This window comes from Scyliorhinus torazame, unplaced genomic scaffold, assembly GCF_047496885.1.
Source record: "Scyliorhinus torazame isolate Kashiwa2021f unplaced genomic scaffold, sScyTor2.1 scaffold_989, whole genome shotgun sequence".
NCBI classification, from domain to species: Eukaryota; Metazoa; Chordata; class Chondrichthyes; order Carcharhiniformes; family Scyliorhinidae; genus Scyliorhinus; species Scyliorhinus torazame.
In genome coordinates, this window is record NW_027308716.1 from 53206 (window position 1) to 75654 (window position 22449).

General features: G+C 59.5%; 1 protein-coding gene across 1 annotated transcript; it reads right to left on the bottom strand.

The window, feature by feature from the left end:
* Nucleotides 1-281: 281 nt before the first annotated feature.
* LOC140406897 (DNA ligase 1-like) lies at nt 282-21757 on the bottom strand. The gene is made up of 6 exons (XM_072494765.1): nt 21674-21757; nt 12909-13061; nt 9459-9512; nt 5417-5560; nt 3581-3673; nt 282-535 (listed from the first exon to the last, which is right to left on the bottom strand). The coding sequence occupies exons 1-6, from the start codon at nt 21737-21739 to the stop codon at nt 452-454; spliced, it is 594 nt and encodes a 197-aa protein (XP_072350866.1). The 5' UTR covers nt 21740-21757; the 3' UTR covers nt 282-451.
* Nucleotides 21758-22449: the final 692 nt, after the last annotated feature.

A 22449-nucleotide genomic window follows, 5' to 3' on the forward strand; every position in this document is an offset into this window, starting at 1 on the left:
GTGGCCCCGAAAAGTGTGTAGTGTGCAACCGGGGGAGGAGAAGCCGGGCAGGGCTGTGGTGGACCCTGGGGGAAAGAACCGCTGACAGATTTCTCAACCCATAAGCGATGTTGTCCCAGCAACTCCAGGGTACTGGTGGAGTGACTGTGTTCTGCATTGGCTGCTCCACCTCCCCCCCCTCCCCTCTCTCTCCCTCCTCCTCACTCCCCTGCCCAGTTTCCTCAGAATTAACCCTCCGCAGCTCCATTCCCCCCCCCAGGTACAAAAACCACAGAGACCAGTTTGTACAAAAACCTTTTTATTCGAGGGACTGGAATCGAGAGGGGGGGGTATGGGGATAGTGAGTGATCGAGGGACACTGGGGATAGATATGGGGATTATTTACAGAGCAGGATGAAAGCCTGGGGCCTTCCCCAGCCTGTCGGTGGTGAGTTGTCGCGTCAGGGACGCCTCAGTACAAATCCTCTGCATCCCCGTCCGGACGGCCGCTCTGCTGGTTCTGAATCTGTTGCTGCTTCCGGTACAGATCGGCAACCTGGGGAGGGAGGGAGGGAGGGAGGGTTGGTGAGGAGGGAGGGCAGGATGAATGGGAGGGACAGAGAGGTAGAGAGATTACTGATGGGATACACATCTCGTCCGGCCCCAGTCCCACATCGGAGCAAAGTGTTGACACCACCATAAACACCGGAGCCTCTGATCAGCGACCCTGCGCCGCACAGGGGGCCAGCGGGGGGGCACTGGGGCGACGCACAGCTCCAGCTGCCAATACGGGCATTAGAACATTACAGCGCAGTACAGGCCCTTCGGCCCTCGATGTTGCGTCGACCTGTGAAACCACTCTAAAGCCCATCTACACTATTCCCTTATCGTCCATATGTCTATCCAATGACCATTTGAATACCCTTAGTGTTGGCGAGTCCACTACTGTTGCAGACAGGGCATTCCATGCCCTTACTACTCTCGGAGTAAAGAACCTACCTCTGACATCTGTCCCACATCTATCTCCCCTCAATTTAAAGCGATGTCCCCTCGTGCTAGACATCACCATCCAAGGAAAAAGGCTCTCACTGTCCATCCTATCCAATCCTCCTCGTGTGCCTCAATTAAGTCACCTCTTAACCTTCTTCTCTCGAACGAAAACAGCCTCAAGTCCCTCAGCCTTTCCTCATAAGATTTTCCCTCCATACCAGGCAACATTCTGGTAAATCTCCTCTGCACCCTTTCCAATGCTTCCACGTCCTTCCTATAATGCGGTGACCAGAATTGCACGCAATACTCCAAATGCGGCCGCACCAGAGTTTTGTACAGCTGCAACATGACCTCATGGCTCCGAAACTCAATCCCTCGACCAATAAAAGCTAACACACCGTACGCCTTCTTAACAACCTTCTCAACCTGGGTGGCAACTTTCAGGGACCTATGTACATGGACACCGAGATCTCTCTGCTCATCCACACCGCCAAGAATCTTACCATTAGCCCAGTACTCTGCCTTCCTGTTATTCCTTCCGAAATGAATCACCTCACACTTTTCTGCATTAAACTCCATTTGCCACCTCTCAGCCCAGCGCTGCAGCTTATCTATGTCCCTCTGTAACCTGCTACATCCTTCCACACTGTCCACAACTCCACCGACTTTAGTGTCATCTGCAAATTTACTCACCCATCCATCTACGCCCTCCTCCAGGTCATTTATAAAAATGACAAACAGCAGTCGCCCCAAAACAGATCCTTGTGGTACACCACTAGTAACTGGACTCCAGTCTGAACATTTCCCATCAAGTGTGACTTCTTCCAGCTAGCCAATTTCTGATCCAAACTGCTAACTCACCCTGAATCCCATCCTGATCACGGGCCAGGTCTCCGTGGAGCCCCACCCCCCGGGGTCGGACCCCCCCTCACCCCCGGCAGCCAGAACACCGAGGTCCAGCCGGGTAGGACCACACGGGAACGCCGCCGGCCTAACTCTGCCCATCGCGCAGGGAGAGGCGTCGGTCACCGGAGAATTGGCCTTGCGGGAATCGTGCCCCCCCCCCTCCCGGCGATTCTCTGACCCGGCGTGGGGTCGGAGAATCCCCTGGTCTCTCCACCCCCCCCACCCCCACTCCCTTCCCATTCTCTCCTGCACCGAAGTCCCCCCCCCTTCTCCACATCCCTCCCCTTCCAATGGGCTCAGAAACTCCAAAGTGTATTATGGACCAAAGATCAAAGAAATGTACAGCACAGGAACAGGCCCTTCGGCCCTCCAAGCCCGTGCCGACCATGCTGCCCGACTAAACTACAATCTTCTACACTTCCTGGGTCCGTATCCCTCTATTCCCATCCTATTCATGTATTTGTCAAGATGCCCCTTAAATGTCACTATCGTCCCTGCTTCCACCACCTCCTCCGGTAGCGAGTTCCAGGCACCCACTACCCTCTGCGTAAAAAACTTGCCTCGTACATCTACTCTAAACCTTGCCCCTCGCACCTTAAACCTATGCCCCATTGACACTAAACTAGGTGCACCTACAGCCTTGATGTTGAATATCGCCAGGATGGGGAGAGCCTCCTCCTCAGGTCTGATTCAACATTCTTCCCAGACACTTCGATCTAAACTTGTCCTCGTGCACCAGTCGCTGAAGGTGCAGCAGGCGGTTAGGGTTAGGGTTAATTCCAGGGATGGCGGGACTGTCATAGAAGGAGAGACTGACCAGGTTGGGATTGTTCTCGATGGAGTTCAGAAGAATGAGGGGGGGGTCTCATACAGACTTATACAATTCCAACAAAGGGACTTGGGGGTCCATGTTCACGATTCTCTGACGGTTAACGGGCAGGTCCAGTCGGCGGTTCGGACGGGCAATGTTAGCGTTCATGTCGAGAGGGCGAGAATACAAGGCCAGGGATGGACCTCTGAGGCTCGGCTCAGACCCCATTTGGAGTATTGGGAGCAGTTTTGGGCCCCGTATCGAAGGAAGGACGTGCTGGGGCCTTGGAAAGGGTCCAGAGGAGGTTCACAAGAATGATCCCTGGAATGAAGAGCTTGTCGTACGAGGGACGGCCGAGGACTCTGGGTCTGTACTCGTTGGGAGTTTAGAAGGATGAGGGGGGATCTTATTGAAACTTACAGGATACGGCCCGGCCTGGATAGGATGTTTCCACTTGTAGGAAAAACTAGAAGCAGAGGGGACACAATCTCAGACCGAAGGGACGATCCTTTCAAACAGAGATGAGGAGGAATTTCTTCAGCCAGAGGGTGGTGAATCTGTGGAACTCTTTGCCGCAGACGGCTGTGGAGGCCAAATCACTGAGTGTCTTTAAAACAGAGATAGATAGGTTCTTGATCAATAAGGGGATCGGGGGTTATGGGGAGAAGGCAGGAGAATGGGGAGGAGAAAATACCAGCCGTGATTTAATGGCGAAGCAGACTCGATGGGCCGAGTGGCCTAATTCTGCTCCTATGTCTTATGGTCTAACAGGGAAAGACAGGGTAGATGTTGCCAATGATGGGTGTCCAGAACCCCCTCCCCCCCCCTTCCCACCCCCGCCTCGCTCTCCGTTCCCGCCTCGCTCTACGCCCCGCCCCCGCCCCCTCCCCCCACCTGGTTGCTGCTTGTGGCCTCCTCAGGTTTCTTGTCGTCCCGGACGCGGAGGAAGCGAGGGAACCGGAGCGAGATTCCCTTTCCGTCATCAACCTGGGGGTGGGCGGAGAAACATCCGTTAGAGAGACTCCCCGGGACCACGGACCCCCCCCCCCCCACCCCCGGGACCATGGACCCGCACCCCCCCCCCCCGGGACCACGGACCCCCCCACCCCCCCCAAACACCACAACCCCCTCGCTCCGGGATCTTGCTGTGTAACCCACTCGCTCTGGGATCTTGCTGTGTAACCCCCTCGCTCCGGGATCTTGCTGTGTAACCCCCTTCGCTGCGGGATCTTGCTGTGTAACCCGCCCCCTCGCTCCGGGATCTTGCTGTGTAACCCCCCCTCGCTCCAGGATCCTGCTGTGTAACCGCCCTCGCTCCGGGATCTTGCTGTGTAACCCCCCCATCGCTGTGGGATCTTGCTGTGTAACCCCCCCTCACTCTGGGATTTTGCTGTGTAACCCCCCTCGCTCTGGGATCTTGCTGTGTAACCCCCCCTCACTCTGGGATCTTGCTGTGTAACCCCCCTCGCTCCGGGATCTTGCTGTGTAACCCCCCTCGCTGCGGGATCTTGCTGTGTAGCCCCCCTCGCTGTGGGATCTTGCTGTGTAACCCCCCTCGCTGCGGGATCTTGCTGTGTAGCCCCCCTCGCTGCGGGATCTTGCTGTGTAACCCCCCTCGCTGCGGGATCTTGCTGTGTAACCCCCCTCACTGCGGGATCTTGCTGTGTAGCCCCCCTCGCTCTGGGATCTTGCTGTGTAACCGCCCCCTCGCTCCAGGATCTTGCTGTGTAACCCCCCTCGCTCCGGGATCTTGCTGTGTAACCCCCCTCGCTCCAGGATCTTGCTGTGTAACCCCCCTCGCTCCGGGATCTTGCTGTGTAACCCCCTCGCTCTGGGATCTTGCTGTGTAACCCCCCTCGCCCCGGGATCGTGCTGTGTAACCCCCCTCGCTGCAGGATCTTGCTGTGTAACCCCCTCGCTCTGGGATCTTGCTGTGTAACCCCCCTCGCTGCGGGATCTTGCTGTGTAACCCCCTCGCGCTGGGATCTTGCTGTGTAACCCCCCTCGCTCCGGGATCTTGCTGTGTAACCCCCCTCGCTCCGGGATCTTGCTGTGTAACCCCCTCGCTCTGGGATCTTGCTGTGTAACCCCCCCCCTCGCTGCGTGATCTTGCTGTGTAACCCCCCTCGCTGCAGGATCTTGCTCTGTAACCCCCCTCGCTGCGGGATCTTGCTTTGCAACCCCCCCACCCCCCCAGGACAACTGACCCGCACCCACCCCACCCACAGTCAGAAAAAAACACACATCCCCCACACACACACTCGAAGGGCAGCACGGTAGCATTGTGGATAGCACAATTGCTTCACAGCTCCAGGTTCCCAGGTTCGATTCCGGCTTGGGTCACTGTCTGTGCGGAGTCTGCACATCCTCCCCGTGTGTGCGTGGGTTTCCTCCGGGTGCTCCGGTTTCCTCCCACAGTCCAAAGATGTGCAGGTTAGGTGGATTGGCCATGATAAATTGCCCTTAGTGTCCAAAATTGCCCTTAGTGTCCAAAATTGCCCTTAGTGTTGGGTGGGGTTACTGGGTTATGGGGATAGGGTGGAGGTGTTGACCTTGGGTAGGGAGCTCTTTCCAAGAGCCGGTGCAGACACGATGGGCCGAATGGCCTCCTTCTGCACTGTAAATTCTATGTACAGTAAACTTCCCCCCACCCCACACACGTCTCACCCTCTCCCTCCTCGACCCGGACCCCGCACAGCCCCCTCGGTTTTCCCCTCCCCGCTCACTCACCATGCCCTGCGCTGCCTTGTACACGGGCGAGATGGACAGGTCGGCACATTTCACCTCCCAGGCCTGCACGGCGTCGAACCAGTGGTCAGGCTCCGCAGAATTATCCCAGCGGTAATAGGGGCAGGGCTTGCCAATGATGTGATCCTGGGTTGGAGAGAGAGAGAGAGAGGGAGGGAATATCGTCGGTGATATGTGTGGGAGAAGCGGGGGAGATGGAGAACATGGTGGAGGGGGGCGGGGGAGAGCGATCAGTAATATCCACCTCTGTCTCTGCCAGCAGCTCAGTGACGGGCCGACACACGACCCTCCCCACCTTCACTGGGGACTCGAATCGATAAATGTTCCTGTGTAAAAGGCTCGAGGGGCTGAATGGGCCTCCTCCTGTTCCTGTGTAACAGGCTCGAGGGGCCGAATGGGCCTACTCCTGTTCCAGTGTAACAGGCTCGAGGGGCTGAATGGGCCTCCTCCTGTTCCTGTGTAACAGGCTCGAGGGGCTGAATAGGCCTCCTCCTGTTCCTGAGTAACAGGCTCGAGGGGCTGAATGGGCCTACTCCTGTTCCTGTGTAACAGGCTCGAGGGGCTGAATGGGCCTCCTCCTGTTCCTGTGTAACAGACTCGAGGGGCTGAATGGGCCTACTCCTGTTCCTGTGTAACAGGCTCGAGGGGCTGAATAGGCCTCCTGTTCCTGTGTAACAGGCTCGAGGGGCTGAATGGGCCTCCTCCTGTTCCTGTGTAACAGGATCGAGGAGGGGGCTGAATGGGCCTCCTGTTCCTGTGTAACAGTCTCGAGGAGGGGGCTGAATGGGCCTCCTCCTGTTCCTGTGTAACAGGCTCCAGGAGGGGGCAGAATGGGCCTCCTCCTGTTCCTGTGTAACTGGCTCGAGGGGCTGAATGGGCCTCCTCCTGTTCCTGTGTAACAGACTCGAGGGGCTGAATGGACCTCCTCCTGTTCCTTTGCAACACACTCGAGGGGCTGAATGGGCCTCCTCCTGTTCCTGTGCAACAGGCTCGAGGAGGGGGCTGAATGGGCCTCCTCCTGTTCCTGTGTAACAGGCTCGAGGGGCTGAATGGGCCTCCTCCTGTTCCTGTGTAACAGGCTCGAGGAGGGGGCTGAATGGGCCTCCACCTGTTCCTGTGTAACAGGCTCGAGGAGGGGGCTGAATGGGCCTCCTCCTGTTCCTGTGTAACAGGCTCGAGGAGGGGGCTGAAGGGGCCTCCTCCTGATCCTGTGTAACAGGCTCGAGGGGCTGAATGGGCCTCCTCCTGTTCCTGTGTAACAGACTCGAGGGGCTGAATGGACCTCCTCCTGTTCCTTTGCAACACACTCGAGGGGCTGAATGGGCCTCCTCCTGTTCCTGTGCAACAGGCTCGAGGAGGGGGCTGAATGGGCCTCCTCCAGTTCCTGCGTAACAGGCTCAAGGGGCTGAATGGGCCTCCTCCTGTTCCTGCGTAACAGGCTCGAGGGGCTGAAAGGGCCTACTCCTGTTCCTGTGTAACAGGCTCGAGGAGCTGAATGGGCCTCCTCCTGTTCCTGTGTAACAGGCTCGAGGGGCCGAATAGGCCGCCTCCTGTTCCTGCGTAACAGGCTCGAGGGGCTGAATGGGCCTCCTGTTCCTGTGTAACAGGCTCGAGGAGGGGGCTGAATGGGCCTCCTCCTGTTCCTGTGTAACAGGCTCCAGGAGGGGGCTGAATGGGCCTCCTCCTGTTCCTGTGTAACAAGCCCAAGGGGCTGAATGGGCCTCCTCCTGTTCCTTTGTAACACACTCGAGGGGCTGAATGGGCCTCCTTCTGTTCCTGAGTAACAGGCTCGAGGGGCTAAATGGGCCTCCTCCTGTTCCTGTGTAACAGGCTCGAGGGGCTGAATGGGCCTCCTCCTGTTCCTGAGTAACAGGCTCGAGGGGCTGAATGGGCCTCCTTCTGTTCCTGAGTAACAGGCTCGAGGGGCTAAATGGGCCTCCTTCTGTTCCTGTGTAACAGGCTCGAGGGGCTGAATGGGCCTCCTCCTGTTCCTGAGTAACAGGCTCGAGGAGGGGGCTGAATGGGCCTCCTCCTGTTCCTGTGTCACAGGCTCGAGGGGCTGAATGGGCCTCCTCCTGTTCCTGTGTAACAGACTCGAGGGGCTGAATGGGCCTCCTCCTGTTCCTGTGTAACAGGCTCGAGGGGCTGAATGGGCCTCCTCCTGTTCCTGTGTAACAGGCTCGAGGGGCTGAATAGGCCTCCTCCTGTTCCTGCGTAACAGGCTCGAGGGGCTGAAAGGGCCTCCTCCTGTTCCTGTGCAACTGGCTCGAGGGGCTGAATGGGCCTACTCCTGTTCCTGTGTAACTGGCTCGAGGGGCTGAATGGGCCTCCTCCTGTTCCTGTGTAACAGGCTCGAGGGGCTGAATGGGCCTCCTCCTGTTCCTGTGCAACTGGCTCGAGGGGCTGAATGGGCCTCCTCCTGTTCCTGTGTAACAGGCTCGAGGAGGGGGCTGAATGGGCCTCCTCCTGTTCCTGTGTAACTGGCTCGAGGAGGGGACTGAAGGGGCCTCCTCCTGTTCCTGTGTAACAGACTCGAGGGGCTGACTGGGCCTCCTCCTGTTCCTGTGTAACAGGCTCGAGGGGCTGAAAGGGCCTACTCCTGTTCCTGTGTAACAGGCTCGAGGAGCTGAATGGGCCTCCTCCTGTTCCTGTGTAACAGGCTCGAGGGGCCGAATAGGCCGCCTCCTGTTCCTGCGTAACAGGCTCGAGGGGCTGAATGGGCCTCCTCCTGTTCCTGTGTAACAGGCCCGAGGAGGGGGCTGAATGGGCCTCCTGTTCCTGTGTAACAGGCTCGAGGAGGGGGCTGAATGGGCCTCCTCCTGTTCCTGTGTAACAGGCTCCAGGAGGGGGCTGAATGGGCCTCCTCCTGTTCCTGTGTAACAGGCTCGAGGAGGGTACTGAATGGGCCTCCTCCTGATCCTGTGTAACAAGCTCAAGGGGCTGAATGGGCCTCCTCCTGTTCCTTTGTAACACACTCGAGGGGCTGAATGGGCCTCCTTCTGTTCCTGAGTAACAGGCTCGAGGGGCTAAATGGGCCTCCTCCTGTTCCTGAGTAACAGGCTCGAGGAGGGGGCTGAATGGGCCTCCTCCTGTTCCTGTGTAACAGGCTCGAGGGGCTGAATGGGCCTCCTTCTGTTCCTGAGTAACAGGCTCGAGGGGCTAAATGGGCCTCCTCCTGTTCCTGAGTAACAGGCTCGAGGAGGGGGCTGAATGGGCCTCCTCCTGTTCCTGTGTCACAGGCTCGAGGGGCTGAATGGGCCTCCTCCTGTTCCTGTGTCACAGGCTCGAGGGGCTGAATGGGCCTCCTCCTGTTCCTGTGTAACAGACTCGAGGGGCTGAATGGGCCTCCTCCTGTTCCTGTGTAACAGGCTCGAGGGGCTGAATGGGCCTCCTCCTGTTCCTGTGTAACAGGCTCGAGGGGCTGAATAGGCCTCCTCCTGTTCCTGCGTAACAGGCTCGAGGGGCTGAAAGGGCCTCCTCCTGTTCCTGTGCAACTGGCTCGAGGGCTGAATGGGCCTCCTCCTGTTCCTGTGCAACTGGCTCGAGGGGCTGAATGGGCCTCCTCCTGTTCCTGTGTAACAGGCTCGAGGAGGGGGCTGAATGGGCCTCCTCCTGTTCCTGTGTAACTGGCTCGAGAAGGGGGCTGAAGGGGCCTCCTCCTGTTCCTGTGTAACAGGCTCGAGGGGCTGTATGGGCCTCCTCCTGTTCCTGTGTAACAGACTCGAGGGGCTGAATGGCCCTCCTCCTGTTCCTTTGTACACACTCGAGGGGCTGAATGGACCTCCTCCTGTTCCTTGTAACACACTCGAGGGGCTGAATGGGCCTCCTCCTGTTCCTGTGTAACAGGCTCGAGGAGGGGGCTGAATGGGCCTCCTCCTGTTCCTTTGTAACACACTCGAGGGGCTGAATGGGCCTCCTCCTGTTCCTGTGTAACAGACTCGAGGAGGGGGCTGAATGGGCCTCCTGCTGTTCCTGTGTAACAGACTCGAGGGCTGAAGGGTCTCCGGTTTTGAGCAGCTCTTACCTTGAAGAATTTGGTATGTTGCTCCAAATCCTCATCTTTGAAACCAGTCCCGATCTGAGAGAGAGAGAGAGCAGTTAAATCACAAGCCTGCGTAATCAGGTGCGGCGTGGTAAGCGCAGTGGTTAACACTGTGGCTTCACAGCGCCAGGGTCCCGGTTCGATTCCCGGCTTGGGTCACTGTCCGTGCGGAGTCTGCACGTTCTCCCCGTGTCTGCGTGGGTTCCTCCGGGTGCTCCGGTTTCCTCTCACAGGTCCCGAAAGACAGGCTTGTTGGGCGAATTGACATTCTGAATTCTCCCTCAGTGTACCCGAACAGGAGCCGGAATGTGGCCACTAGGGGATTTTGACAGTAACGTCAGTGCCGGGTTAATGTAAAAACCTATTTGTGACACTAATAAAGATTATTATCATGTGGCGACGAGGGGCTTTCACAGTAACATCAGTGCCGGGTTAATGTAAACCTACTTGTGACTCTAATAAAGATTATTATTAATGTGGCGACGAGGGTATTTTCACAGTAACGTCAGTGCCGGGTTAATGCAAGCCTACTTGTGACACTAATAAAGATTATTATTAATGTGGCGACGAGGGTATTTTCACAGTAACGTCATTGCCGGGTTAATGTGAGCCTTACTTGTGTCACTAATAAAGATTATTATTAATGTGGCGATGAGGAGCTTTTCACAGTAACGTCACTGCCGGGTTAATGTAAGCCTACTTGTGACACTAATAAAGATTATTATTAATGTGGCGACGAGGGGATTTTCACAGTAACGTCAGTGCCGGGTTAATGTGAGCCTACTTGTGACACTAATAAAGATTATTAATGTGGCGACGAGGGTATTGTCACAGTAACGTCAGTGCCGGTTAATGTAAGCCTACTTGTGACACTAATAAAGATTATTATTAATGTGGCGACGAGGGGATTTTGACAGTAACGTCAGTGCCGGGTTAATGTAAGCCTACTTGTGACACTAATAAAGATTATTATTAATGTGGCGACGAGGGGATTTTCACAGTAACGTCAGTGCCGGGTTAATGTGAGCCTACTTGTGACACTAATAAAGATTATTATTAATCTGGCGATGAGGGATTTTCACAGTAACGTCAGTGCCGGGTTATGTGAGGCCTTACTTGTGACACTAATAAAGATTATTATTAATCTGGCGATGAGGGGATTTTCACAGTAACGCAGTGCCGTGTTAATGTAAACCTACTTGTGACACTAATAAAGATTATTATTAATGTGGCGACGAGGGTATTTTCACAGTAACGTCAGTGCCGGGTTAATGTAAGCCTACTTGTGACACTAATGATTGTTATTAGTATTCTCAAAGAGGCAGCGACCATCATGGGAGTGCCCTTAAAGAAATGTGTCCTATCGGCATGGCTTCGGTGATGTCATGGTGTGGGTGGAGCTGGGCTGTGGCCCTGAGAGCTTTTACTTTCGCTTTGAGTTCTGGACTGGGTTTGAACTGGACAGGGTGAAGGGAGGGTCTCTCCATCTTCATTTCGAAAAGCTGCTCCCAGGCGGTTTGGTAACGGACAAGGGAGAATTGCATTCTGGGAGGAATTCAAACCCGCTGTTTGGAAAGGGGACAGAATATCAATAACAAGTCTTATACCAGTGAGAATACCGTGTGCTGACCGACCACACTTTTGAAAAGGGCTTTCTGGTTTTACTTGGATTTTGTTATTGAATTGGAACAGTTAAGGGGGAATTCATTAAGGGTTTTATAGAGTACTGTAGCTGTGTGGGGACCTTATGTTTGTAGTTGATAGAAATTCTTACAGTGTGTGTTTATACGAATAAAACTCAATTTTTTAATTAAAAGTTCCTGAGAGGGACAGCACGGTGGCCCAGTGGTTAGCACTGCTGCCTCACAGTGCCAAGGTCCCAGGTTCGATCCCGGCTCTGGGTCACTGTCCGTGTGGAGTTTGCACATTCGCCCCGTGTTTGTGGTGAGGGGGTGGGGGCTGGCGAGCAGGAGGCTGGCAGGGAGAGTGGTGTGTGCCAGGGGAAGTGGGCGCTAACTACACAATAAGATCGGAAGCGTCCGTCTGTCTTCAGGGAGACCGGCCGGCGGGGGCTGGGGGACGGCGGGGGCTGGGGGACGGCGGGGGCTGGGGGACGGCGGGGGCCGGGGGGACGGCGGAGGCCGCGGGGACGGCGGGGGCTGGGGGACGGCGGGGGCTGGGGGACGGCGGGGGCGGGGGCTGGGGGACGGCGGGGGCGGGGGCTGGGGGACGGCAGGGGCTGGGGGGACGGCGGAGGCTGGGGGGACGGGGACGGCGGGGGCTGGGGGACGGCGGGGGCTGGGGGACGGCGGGGGCTGGGGGACGGCGGGGGCTGGGGGACGGCGGGGGCTGGGGGACGGCGGGGGCTGGGGGACGGCGGGGGCTGGGGGACGGCGGGGGCTGGGGGACGGCGGAGGCCGGGGGGACGGCGGAGGCCGCGGGGACGGCGGGGGCTGGGGGACGGCGGGGGCTGGGGGACGGCGGGGGCTGGGGGACGGCGGGGGCTGGGGGACGGCGGGGGCTGGGGGACGACGGGGGCTGGGGGACGACGGGGGCTGGGGGACGGCGGGGGCTGGGGGACGGTGGGGGCCGGGGGGACGGCGGAGGCTGCGGGGACGGCGGGGGCTGGGGGACGGCGGGGGCTGGGGGACGGCGGGAGCTGGGGGACGGCGGGGGGCTGGGGGACGGCGGATGTTGGGGGACGGCGGGGGCTGGGGGACGGCGGGGGCTGGGGGACGGCGGGGGCTGGGGGACGGCGGGGGCTGGGGGACGGCGGGGGCTGGGGGACGGCGGGGGCCGGGGGACGGCGGGGGCCGGGGGACGACGGGGGATGGGGGACGGGGGATGGGGACGGCGGGGGCTGGGGGACGGGGGGATGGGGACGGCGGGGGATGGGGGACGGCGGGGGATGGGGGACGGCGGGGGATGGGGGACGGCGGGGGCTGGGGGGACGGCGGGGGCTGGGGGACGGCGGGGGCTGGGGGGACGGCGGGGGCTGGGGGACGGCGGGGGCTGGGGGACGGCGGGGGCTGGGGGGACGGCGGGGGCTGGGGGGACGGCGGGGGCTGGGGGACGGCGGGGGCTGGGGGGAGGGGGGCGGGGGCTGGGGGGGGGCGGGGGCTGGCGGGGGCTGGGGGGACGGCGGGGGCTGGGGGGGGCGGGGGCTGGGGGCGGAGCGGGGGCCGGCGGGGGGGACGGCGGGGGATGGGGGACGGCGGGGGCTGGGGGACGGCGGGGGCTGGGGGACGGCGGGGGCTGGGGGACGGCGGGGGCCGGGGGACGGCGGGGGCTGGGGGACGGCGGGGGCCGGGGGACGGCGGGGGCTGGGGGACGGCGGGGGCCGGGGGACGGCGGGGGCCGGGGGACGGCGGGGGCTGGGGGACGGCGGGGGCTGGGGGCGGAGCGGGGGCTGGGGGACGGCGGAGCCCTCACCTTGCAGATGGTTTGATACTCCTCGCTCTCCTCTTCGTAACAGGCCAATAGGAAGCCTCCGTACACCCCGGTCCGCTTGCCCTTGCCGTGGTAACCACCAATCACAGCCAGGTCCAGGGTGTCACCCACACCGTCCAGATAATCCTTCTTCAGCTGCGGAGAGAGAGAGTTAACCCCTTCAGCCCCGCTCGGATTAACCCCTTCAGCCCCGCTCGGATTAACCCCTTCAACACCGCTCGGATTAACCCCTTCAGCCCCGCTCGGATTAACCCCTTCAGCCCCGCTCGGATTAACCCCCTCAACACCGCTCGGATTAACCCCTTCAGCCCCGCTCGGATTAACCCCTTCAACCCCGCTCGGATTAACCCCCTCAACCCCGCTCGGATTAACCCCTTCAACCCCGCTCGGATTAACACCCTCAACCCCGCTCGGATTAACCCCTTCAACCCCGCTCGGATTAACCCCTTCAGCCCCGCTCGGATTAACCCCTTCAATCCCGCTCGGATTAACCCCTTCAGCCCCGCTCGGATTAACCCCTTCAGCCCCGCTCGGATTAACCCCTTCAGCCCCGCTCGGATTAACCCCTTCAGCCCCGCTCGGATTAACCCCTTCAGCCCCGCTCGGATTAACCCCTTCAGCCCCGCTCGGATTAACCCCTTCAGCCCCGCTCGGATTAACCCCTTCAATCCCGCTCGGATTAACCCCTTCAGCCCCGCTCGGATTAACCCCTTCAGCCCCGCTCGGATTAACCCCTTCAGCCCCGCTCGGATTAACCCCTTCAGCCCCGCTCGGATTAACCCCTTCAGCCCCGCTCGGATTAACCCCTTCAGCCCCGCTTGGATTAACCCCTTCAACCCCGCTCGCATTAACCCCCTCAACCCCGCTCGGATTAACCCCTTCAACCCCGCTCGGATTAACCCCTTCAACCCCGCTCGGATTAACCCCCTCAACCCCGCTCGGATTAACCCCTTCAGCCCCGCTCGGATTAACCCCTTCAACCCCGCTCGGATTAACCCCTTCAGCCCCGCTCGGATTAACCCCTTCAACCCCGCTCCGATTAACCCCCTCAACCCCGCTCGGATTAACCCCTTCAACACCGCTCGGATTAACCCCTTCAACACCGCTCGGATTAACCCCTTCAACCCCGCTCCGATTAACCCCCTCAACCCCGCTCGGATTAACCCCTTCAACCCCGCTCGGATTAACCCCTTCAACACCGCTCGGATTAACCCCTCAACCCCGCTCGGATTAACCCCCTCAGCCCCGCTCGGATTAACCCCTTCAGCCCCGCTCGGATTAACCCCTTCAGCCCCGCTCGGATTAACCCCTTCAGCCCCGCTCGGATTAACCCCTTCAGCCCCGCTCGGATTAACCCCTTCAGCCCCGCTCGGATTAACCCCTTCAACCCCGCTCGCATTAACCCCTTCAGCCCCGCTCGGATTAACCCCTTCAGCCCCGCTCGGATTAACCCCTTCAGCCCCGCTCGGATTAACCCCTTCAGCCCCGCTCGGATTAACCCCTTCAGCCCCGCTCGGATTAACCCCTTCAGCCCCGCTCGGATTCACCCCTTCAGCCCCGCTCGGATTAACCCCTTCAGCCCCGCTCGGATTAACCCCTTCAACCCCGCTCGGATTAACCCCCTCAGCCCCGCTCGGATTAACCCCTTCAGCCTCGCTCGGATTAACCCCTTCAACCCCGCTCGGATTAACCCCTTCAGCCCCGCTCGGATTAACCCCCTCAGCCCCGCTCGGATTAACCCCTTCAACCCCGCTCGGATTAACCCCCTCAACCCCGCTCGGATTAACCCCCTCAACCCCGCTCGGATTAACCCCTTCAGCCCCGCTCGGATTAACCCCTTCAGCCCCGCTTGGATTAACCCCTTCAGCCCCGCTCGGATTAACCCCTTCAGCCCCGCTCGGATTAACCCCTTCAGCCCCGCTCGGATTAACCCCTTCAACCCCGCTCGGATTAACCCCTTCAGCCCCGCTCGGATTAACCCCTTCAATCCCGCTCGGATTAACCCCTTCAACCCCGCTCGGATTAACCCCTTCAGCCCCGCTCGGATTAACCCCCTCAGCCCCGCTCGGATTAACCCCCTCAGCCCCGCTCGGATTAACCCCTCAACCCCGCTTGGATTAACCCCTTCAGCCCCGCTCGGATTAACCCCTTCAGCCCCGCTCGGATTAACCCCTTCAATCCCGCTCGGATTAACCCCTTCAGCCCCGCTCGGATTAACCCCTCAACCTCGCTCGGATTAACCCCTTCAGCCCCGCTTGGATTAACCCCTTCAGCCCCGCTCGGATTAACCCCTTCAATCCCGCTCGGATTAACCCCTTCAACCCCGCTCGGATTAACCCCTTCAACCCCGCTCGGATTAACCCCTTCAACCCCGCTCGGATTAACCCCTCAACACCGCTCGGATTAACCCCTTCTGCCACGCTCGGATTAACCCCCTCAGCCACGCTCGGATTAACCCCTTCAGCCCCGCTCGGATTAACCCCTTCAGCCACGCTCGGATTAACCCCCTCAGCCACGCTCGGATTAACCCCTTCAGCCCCGCTCGGATTAACCCCTTCAACCCCGCTCGGATTAACCCCTTCAACCCCGCTCGGATTAACCCCTTCAACCCCGCTCGGATTAACCCCCTCAACCCCGCTCGGATTAACCCCTTCAACCCCGCTCGGATTAACCCCTTCAGCCCCTCTCGGATTAACCCCTTCAGCCCCGCTCGGATTAACCCCTTCAGCCCCGCTCGGATTAACCCCTTCAGCCCCGCTCGGATTAACCCCTTCAGCCCCGCTCGGATTAACCCCTTCAGCCCCGCTCGGATTAACCCCTTCAGCCCCGCTCGGATTAACCCCTTCAACCCCGCTCGGATTAACCCCTCCAACCCCGCTCGGATTAACCCCTTCAGCCCCGCTCGGATTAACCCCCTCAACCCCGCTCGGATTAACCCCCTCAACCCCGCTCGGATTAACCCCTTCAGCCCCGCTCGCATTAACCCCTTCAGCCCCGCTCGCATTAACCCCTTCAGCCCCGCTCGGATTAACCCCCTCAACCCCGCTCGCATTAACCCCCTCAACCCCGCTCGGATTAACCCCTTCAACACCGCTCGGATTAACCCCTTCAGCCCCGCTCGGATTAACCCCTTCAACCCCGCTCCGATTAACCCCCTCAACCCCGCTCCGATTAACCCCCTCAACCCCGCTCCGATTAACCCCCTCAACCCCGCTGTGATTAACCCCTTCAACCCCGCTCGGATTAACCCCTTCAACACCGCTCGGATTAACCCCTTCAGCCCCGCTCGGATTAACCCCTTCAGCCCGCTCGGATTAACCCCCTCAGCCCCGCTCGGATTAACCCCTTCAGCCCCGCTCGGATTAACCCCTTCAACCCCGCTCGGATTAACCCCTTCAACCCCGCTCGGATTAACCCCTTCAACCCCGCTCGGATTAACCCCTTCAACCCCGCTCGGATTAACCCCTTCAACCCCGCTCGGATTAACCCCTTCAACCCCGCTCGGATTAACCCCTTCAGCCCCGCTCGGATTAATCCCCTCAACCCCGCTCGGATTAACCCCCTCAACCCCGCTCGGATTAACCCCTTCAACCCCGCTCGCATTAACCCCTTCAACCCCGCTCGGATTAACCCCTTCAGCCCCGCTCGGATTATCCCCCTCAACCCCGCTCGGATTAACCCCTTCAGCCCCGCTCGCATTAACCCCTTCAGCCCCGCTCGGATTAACCCCTTCAGCCCCGCTCGGATTAACCCCTTCAGCCCCGCTCGGATTAACCCCTTCAACCCCGCTCGGATTAACCCCTTCAGCCCCGCTCGGATTAACCCCTTCAGCCCCGCTCGGATTAACCCCTTCAGCCCCGCTCGGATTAACCCCTTCAACCCCGCTCGGATTAACCCCTTCAGCCCCGCTCGGATTAACCCCTTCAGCCCCGCTCGGATTAACCCCCTCAGCCCCGCTCGGATTAACCCCTTCAGCCCCGCTCGGATTAATCCCCTCAACCCCGCTCGGATTAACCCCCTCAACCCCGCTCGGATTAACCCCCTCAGCCCCGCTCGGATTAACCCCTTCAGCCCCGCTCGGATTAACCCCTTCAACCCCGCTCGGATTAACCCCTTCAACCCCGCTCGGATTAACCCCTTCAACCCCGCTCGGATTAACCCCTTCAGCCCCGCTCGGATTAATCCCCTCAACCCCGCTCGGATTAACCCCTTCAGCCCCGCTCGGATTATCCTCCTCAACCCCGCTCGGATTAACCCCTTCAACCCCGCTCGGATTAACCCCTTCAACCCCGCTCGGATTAACCCCCTCAACCCCGCTCGGATTAACCCCTTCAACACCGCTCGGATTAACCCCTTCAGCCCCGCTCGGATTAACCCCTTCAACCCCGCTCCGATTAACCCCCTCAACCCCGCTCCGATTAACCCCCTCAACCCCGCTCCGATTAACCCCCTCAACCCCGCTGTGATTAACCCCTTCAACCCCGCTCGGATTAACCCCTTCAACACCGCTCGGATTAACCCCTTCAGCCCCGCTCGGATTAACCCCTTCAGCCCCGCTCGGATTAACCCCCTCAGCCCCGCTCGGATTAACCCCTTCAGCCCCGCTCGGATTAACCCCTTCAACCCCGCTCGGATTAACCCCTTCAACCCCGCTCGGATTAACCCCTTCAACCCCGCTCGGATTAACCCCTTCAACCCCGCTCGGATTAACCCCTTCAACCCCGCTCGGATTAACCCCTTCAACCCCGCTCGGATTAACCCCTTCAGCCCCGCTCGGATTAATCCCCTCAACCCCGCTCGGATTAACCCCCTCAACCCCGCTCGGATTAACCCCTTCAACCCCGCTCGCATTAACCCCTTCAACCCCGCTCGGATTAACCCCTTCAGCCCCGCTCGGATTATCCCCCTCAACCCCGCTCGGATTAACCCCTTCAGCCCCGCTCGCATTAACCCCTTCAGCCCCGCTCGGATTAACCCCTTCAGCCCCGCTCGGATTAACCCCTTCAGCCCCGCTCGGATTAACCCCTTCAACCCCGCTCGGATTAACCCCTTCAGCCCCGCTCGGATTAACCCCTTCAGCCCCGCTCGGATTAACCCCTTCAGCCCCGCTCGGATTAACCCCTTCAACCCCGCTCGGATTAACCCCTTCAGCCCCGCTCGGATTAACCCCTTCAGCCCCGCTCGGATTAACCCCCTCAGCCCCGCTCGGATTAACCCCTTCAGCCCCGCTCGGATTAATCCCCTCAACCCCGCTCGGATTAACCCCCTCAACCCCGCTCGGATTAACCCCCTCAGCCCCGCTCGGATTAACCCCCTCAGCCCCGCTCGGATTAACCCCTTCAACCCCGCTCGGATTAACCCCTTCAACCCCGCTCGGATTAACCCCTTCAACCCCGCTCGGATTAACCCCTTCAGCCCCGCTCGGATTAATCCCCTCAACCCCGCTCGGATTAACCCCTTCAGCCCCGCTCGGATTATCCTCCTCAACCCCGCTCGGATTAACCCCTTCAACCCCGCTCGGATTAACCCCTTCAACCCCGCTCGGATTAACCCCCTCAGCCCCGCTCGGATTAACCCCTTCAGCCCCGCTCGGATTAACCCCTTCAACCCCGCTCGGATTAACCCCCTCAGCCACGCTCGGATTAACCCCCTCAGCCCCGCTCGGATTAACCCCTTCAGCCCCGCTCGGATTAACCCCTTCAACCCCGCTCGGATTAACCCCTTCAGCCCCGCTCGGATTAACCCCTTCAGCCCCGCTCGGATTAACCCCTTCAACCCCGCTCGGATTAACCCCTTCAGCCCCGCTCGGATTAACCCCTTCAGCCCCGCTCGCATTAACCCCTTCAGTCCCGCTCGGATTAACCCCCTCAGCCCCGCTCGGATTAACCCCTTCAGTCCCGCTCGGATTAAACCCTTCAATCCCGCTCGGATTAACCCCTTCAACCCCGCTCGGATTAACCCCTTCAACCCCGCTCGGATTAACCCCTTCAGCCCCGCTCGGATTAACCCCTTCAGCCCCGCTCGGATTAATCCCCTCAACCCCGCTCGGATTAACCCCCTCAACCCCGCTCGGATTAACCCCCTCAGCCCCGCTCGGATTAACCCCTTCAGCCCCGCTCGGATTAATCCTCTCAACCCCGCTCGGATTAACCCCCTCAACCCCGCTCGGATTAACCCCCTCAACCCCGCTGTGATTAACCCCTTCAGCCCCGCTCGGATTAACCCCTTCAGCCCCGCTCGGATTAACCCCTTCAGCCCCGCTCGGATTAACCCCTTCAGCCCCGCTCGGATTAACCCCTTCAGCATCGCTCGGATTAACCCCTTCAATCCCGCTCGGATTAACCCCTTCAGCCCCGCTCGGATTAACCCCTTCAGCCCCGCTCGGATTAACCCCTTCAACCCCGCTCGGATTAACCCCTTCAACCCCGCTCGGATTAACCCCTTCAGCCCCGCTCGGATTAACCCCTTCAGCCCCGCTCGCATTAACCCCTTCAGCCCCGCTCGGATTAACCCCTTCAGCCCCGCTCGGATTAACCCCTTCAGCCCCGCTCGGATTAACCCCCTCAGCCCCGCTCGGATTAACCCCTTCAGCCCCGCTCGGATTAACCCCTTCAGCCCCGCTCGGATTAACCCCTTCAGCCCCGCTCGCATTAACCCCTTCAGCCCCGCTCGGATTAACCCCCTCAACCCCGCTCGGATTAACCCCTTCAGCCCCGCTCGGATTAACCCCCTCAACCCCGCTCGGATTGACCCCTTCAACCCCGCTCGGATTAACCCCTTCAGCCCCGCTCGGATTAACCCCTTCAACCCCGCTCGGATTAACCCCTTCAACCCCGCTCGGATTAACCCCTTCAGCCCCGCTCGGATTAACCCCTTCAACCCCGCTCGGATTAACCCCTTCAGCCCCGCTTGATTAACCCCTTCAGCCCCGCTCGGATTAACCCCCTCAACCCCGCTCGGATTAACCCCCTCAACCCCGCTGTGATTAACCCCTTCAGCCCCGCTCGGATTAACCCCTTCAATCCCGCTCGGATTAACCCCTTCAGCCCCGCTCGCATTAACCCCTTCAATCCCGCTCGGATTAACCCCTTCAGCCCCGCTCGCATTAACCCCCTTCAGCCCCACACGGATTAACCCCCTCAACCCCGCTCGGATTAACCCCTTCAACCCCGCTCGGATTAACCCCTTCAGCCCCGCTCGGATTAATCCCCTCAACCCTGCTCGGATTAATCCCTCAACCCCGCTCGGATTGACCCCCTCAACCCCGCTCGGATTAACCCCCTCAACCCCGCTCGGATTAACCCCTTCAACCCCGCTCGGATTAACCCCCTCAACCCCGCTCGGATTAACCCCCTCAACCCCGCTCGGATTAACCCCTCAACCCCGCTGTGATTAACCCCTTCAACCCCGCTCGGATTGACCCCCTCAATCCCGCTCGGATTAACCCCCTCAATCCCGCTGTGATTAACCCCCTCAATCCCGCTGTGATTAACCCCCTCAACCCGCTGTGATTAACCCCCTCAATCCCGCTCGGATTAACCCCCTCAACCCCGCTGTGATTAACCCTCTCAACCCCGCTGTGATTAACCCCCTCAATCCCGCTCGGATTAACCCCCTCAACCCCGCTGTGATTAACCCTCTCAATCCCGCTGTGATTAACCCCCTCAATCGCGCTGTGATTAACCCCCTCAATCCCGCTGTGATTAACCCCCTCAACCCCGCTGTGATTAACCCTCTCAATCCCGCTGTGATTAACCCCCTCAATCCTGCTCGGATTAACCCCGTCAATCCCGCTGTGATTAACCCCCTCAACCCCGCTGTGATTAACCCCCTCAATCCTGCTCGGATTAACCCCCCTCAATCCCACTGTGATTAACCCCCTCAACCCCGCTGTGATTAACCCCCTCAATCCCGCTCGGATTAACCCCCTCAATCCCACTGTGATTAACCCCCTCAACCCCGCTGTGATTAACCCCCTCAATCCCGCTCGGATTAACCCCCTCAACCCCGCTGTGATTAACCCTCTCAATCCCGCTGTGATTAACCCCCTCAATCGCGCTGTGATTAACCCCCTCAATCCCGCTGTGATTAACCCCCTCAATCCCGCTGTGATTAACCCCCTCAATCCCGCTCGGATTAACCCCCTCAATCCCGCTGTGATAACCCCCTGAACCCCGCTGTGATTAACCCCCTCAATCCCGCTCGGATTAACCCCCTCAACCCCGCTGAGATTAACCCTCTCAATCCCGCTGTGATTAACCCCCTCAATCGCGCTGTGATTAACCCCCTCAATCCCGCTGTGATTAACCCCTCAATCCCGCTGTGATTAACCCCGTCAATCCCGCTGTGATTAACCCCCTCAATCGCGCTGTGATTAACCCCCTCAATCCCGCTGTGATTAACCCCCTCAATCCCGCTGTGATTAACCCCGTCAATCCCGCTGTGATTAACCCCCTCAATCGCGCTGTGATTAACCCCCTCAATCCCGCTGTGATTAACCCCCTCAATCCCGCTGTGATTAACCCCCTCAATCCTGCTCGGATTAACCCCCTCAATCCCGCTGTGATTAACCCCCTCAATCCCACTGTGATTAACCCCCTCAACCCCGCTGTGATTAACCCCCTCAATGCCGCTCGGATTAGCCCCCTCAATCCCGCTGTGATTAACTCCCCCAATCCCGCTGTGACACACAGAGTTAGTTTAACCCTCTCCAGCCATCGTTCCCCCGAAGCTTCGCTCCGTCTCACCTTCAGCCAGTTGTGGGATCTCTTGGCGATCTCGTACGTCGCATCGACCTCCAACGTTTTCACCATCAGCCCCTCGCAGGAATCTGCTTTCAGGAACAAACGTTCGTCAAGATCACAACTCCCGAATCCACGAAGCAGGAGACATAAACGGGGGGGGTGGGGGAAGCAGGAGACAGCGACGGGGGAAGAACGAGACAGACGGGGAAGAACGAGAGAGGAGGAGGAGAACGAGAGAGGAGGGGGAGAACGAGAGAGGAGGGGGAGAACGAGAGAGGAGGGGGAGAACGAGACAGACGGGGAGAACGAGAGAGGAGGGGGAGAACGAGAGAGGAGGGGGAGAACGAGAGAGGAGGGGGAGAACGAGAGAGGAGGGGGAGAACGAGAGAGGAGGGGGAGAACGAGAGAGGAGGGGGAGAACGAGACAGACGGGGAAGAACGAGACAGACGGGGAAGAACGAGACAGACGGGGAAGAACGAGACAGAGGGAAGAACGAGACAGACGGGGAAGAACGAGACAGAGACGGGGAAGAACGAGACAGAGACGGGGGAGAACGAGACAGACGGGGGGAACGAGGACAGAGACGGGGAGAACGAGACAGAGACGGGGAGAACGAGACAGAGACGGGGAAGAACGAGACAGAGACGGGGAAGAACGAGACAGAGACGGGGGAAGAACGAGACAGAGACGGGGGAGAACGAGAGAGACGGGGAAGAACGAGAGAGACGGGGAAGAACGAGACAAGACGGGAAGAACGAGACAGACGGGGAAGAACGAG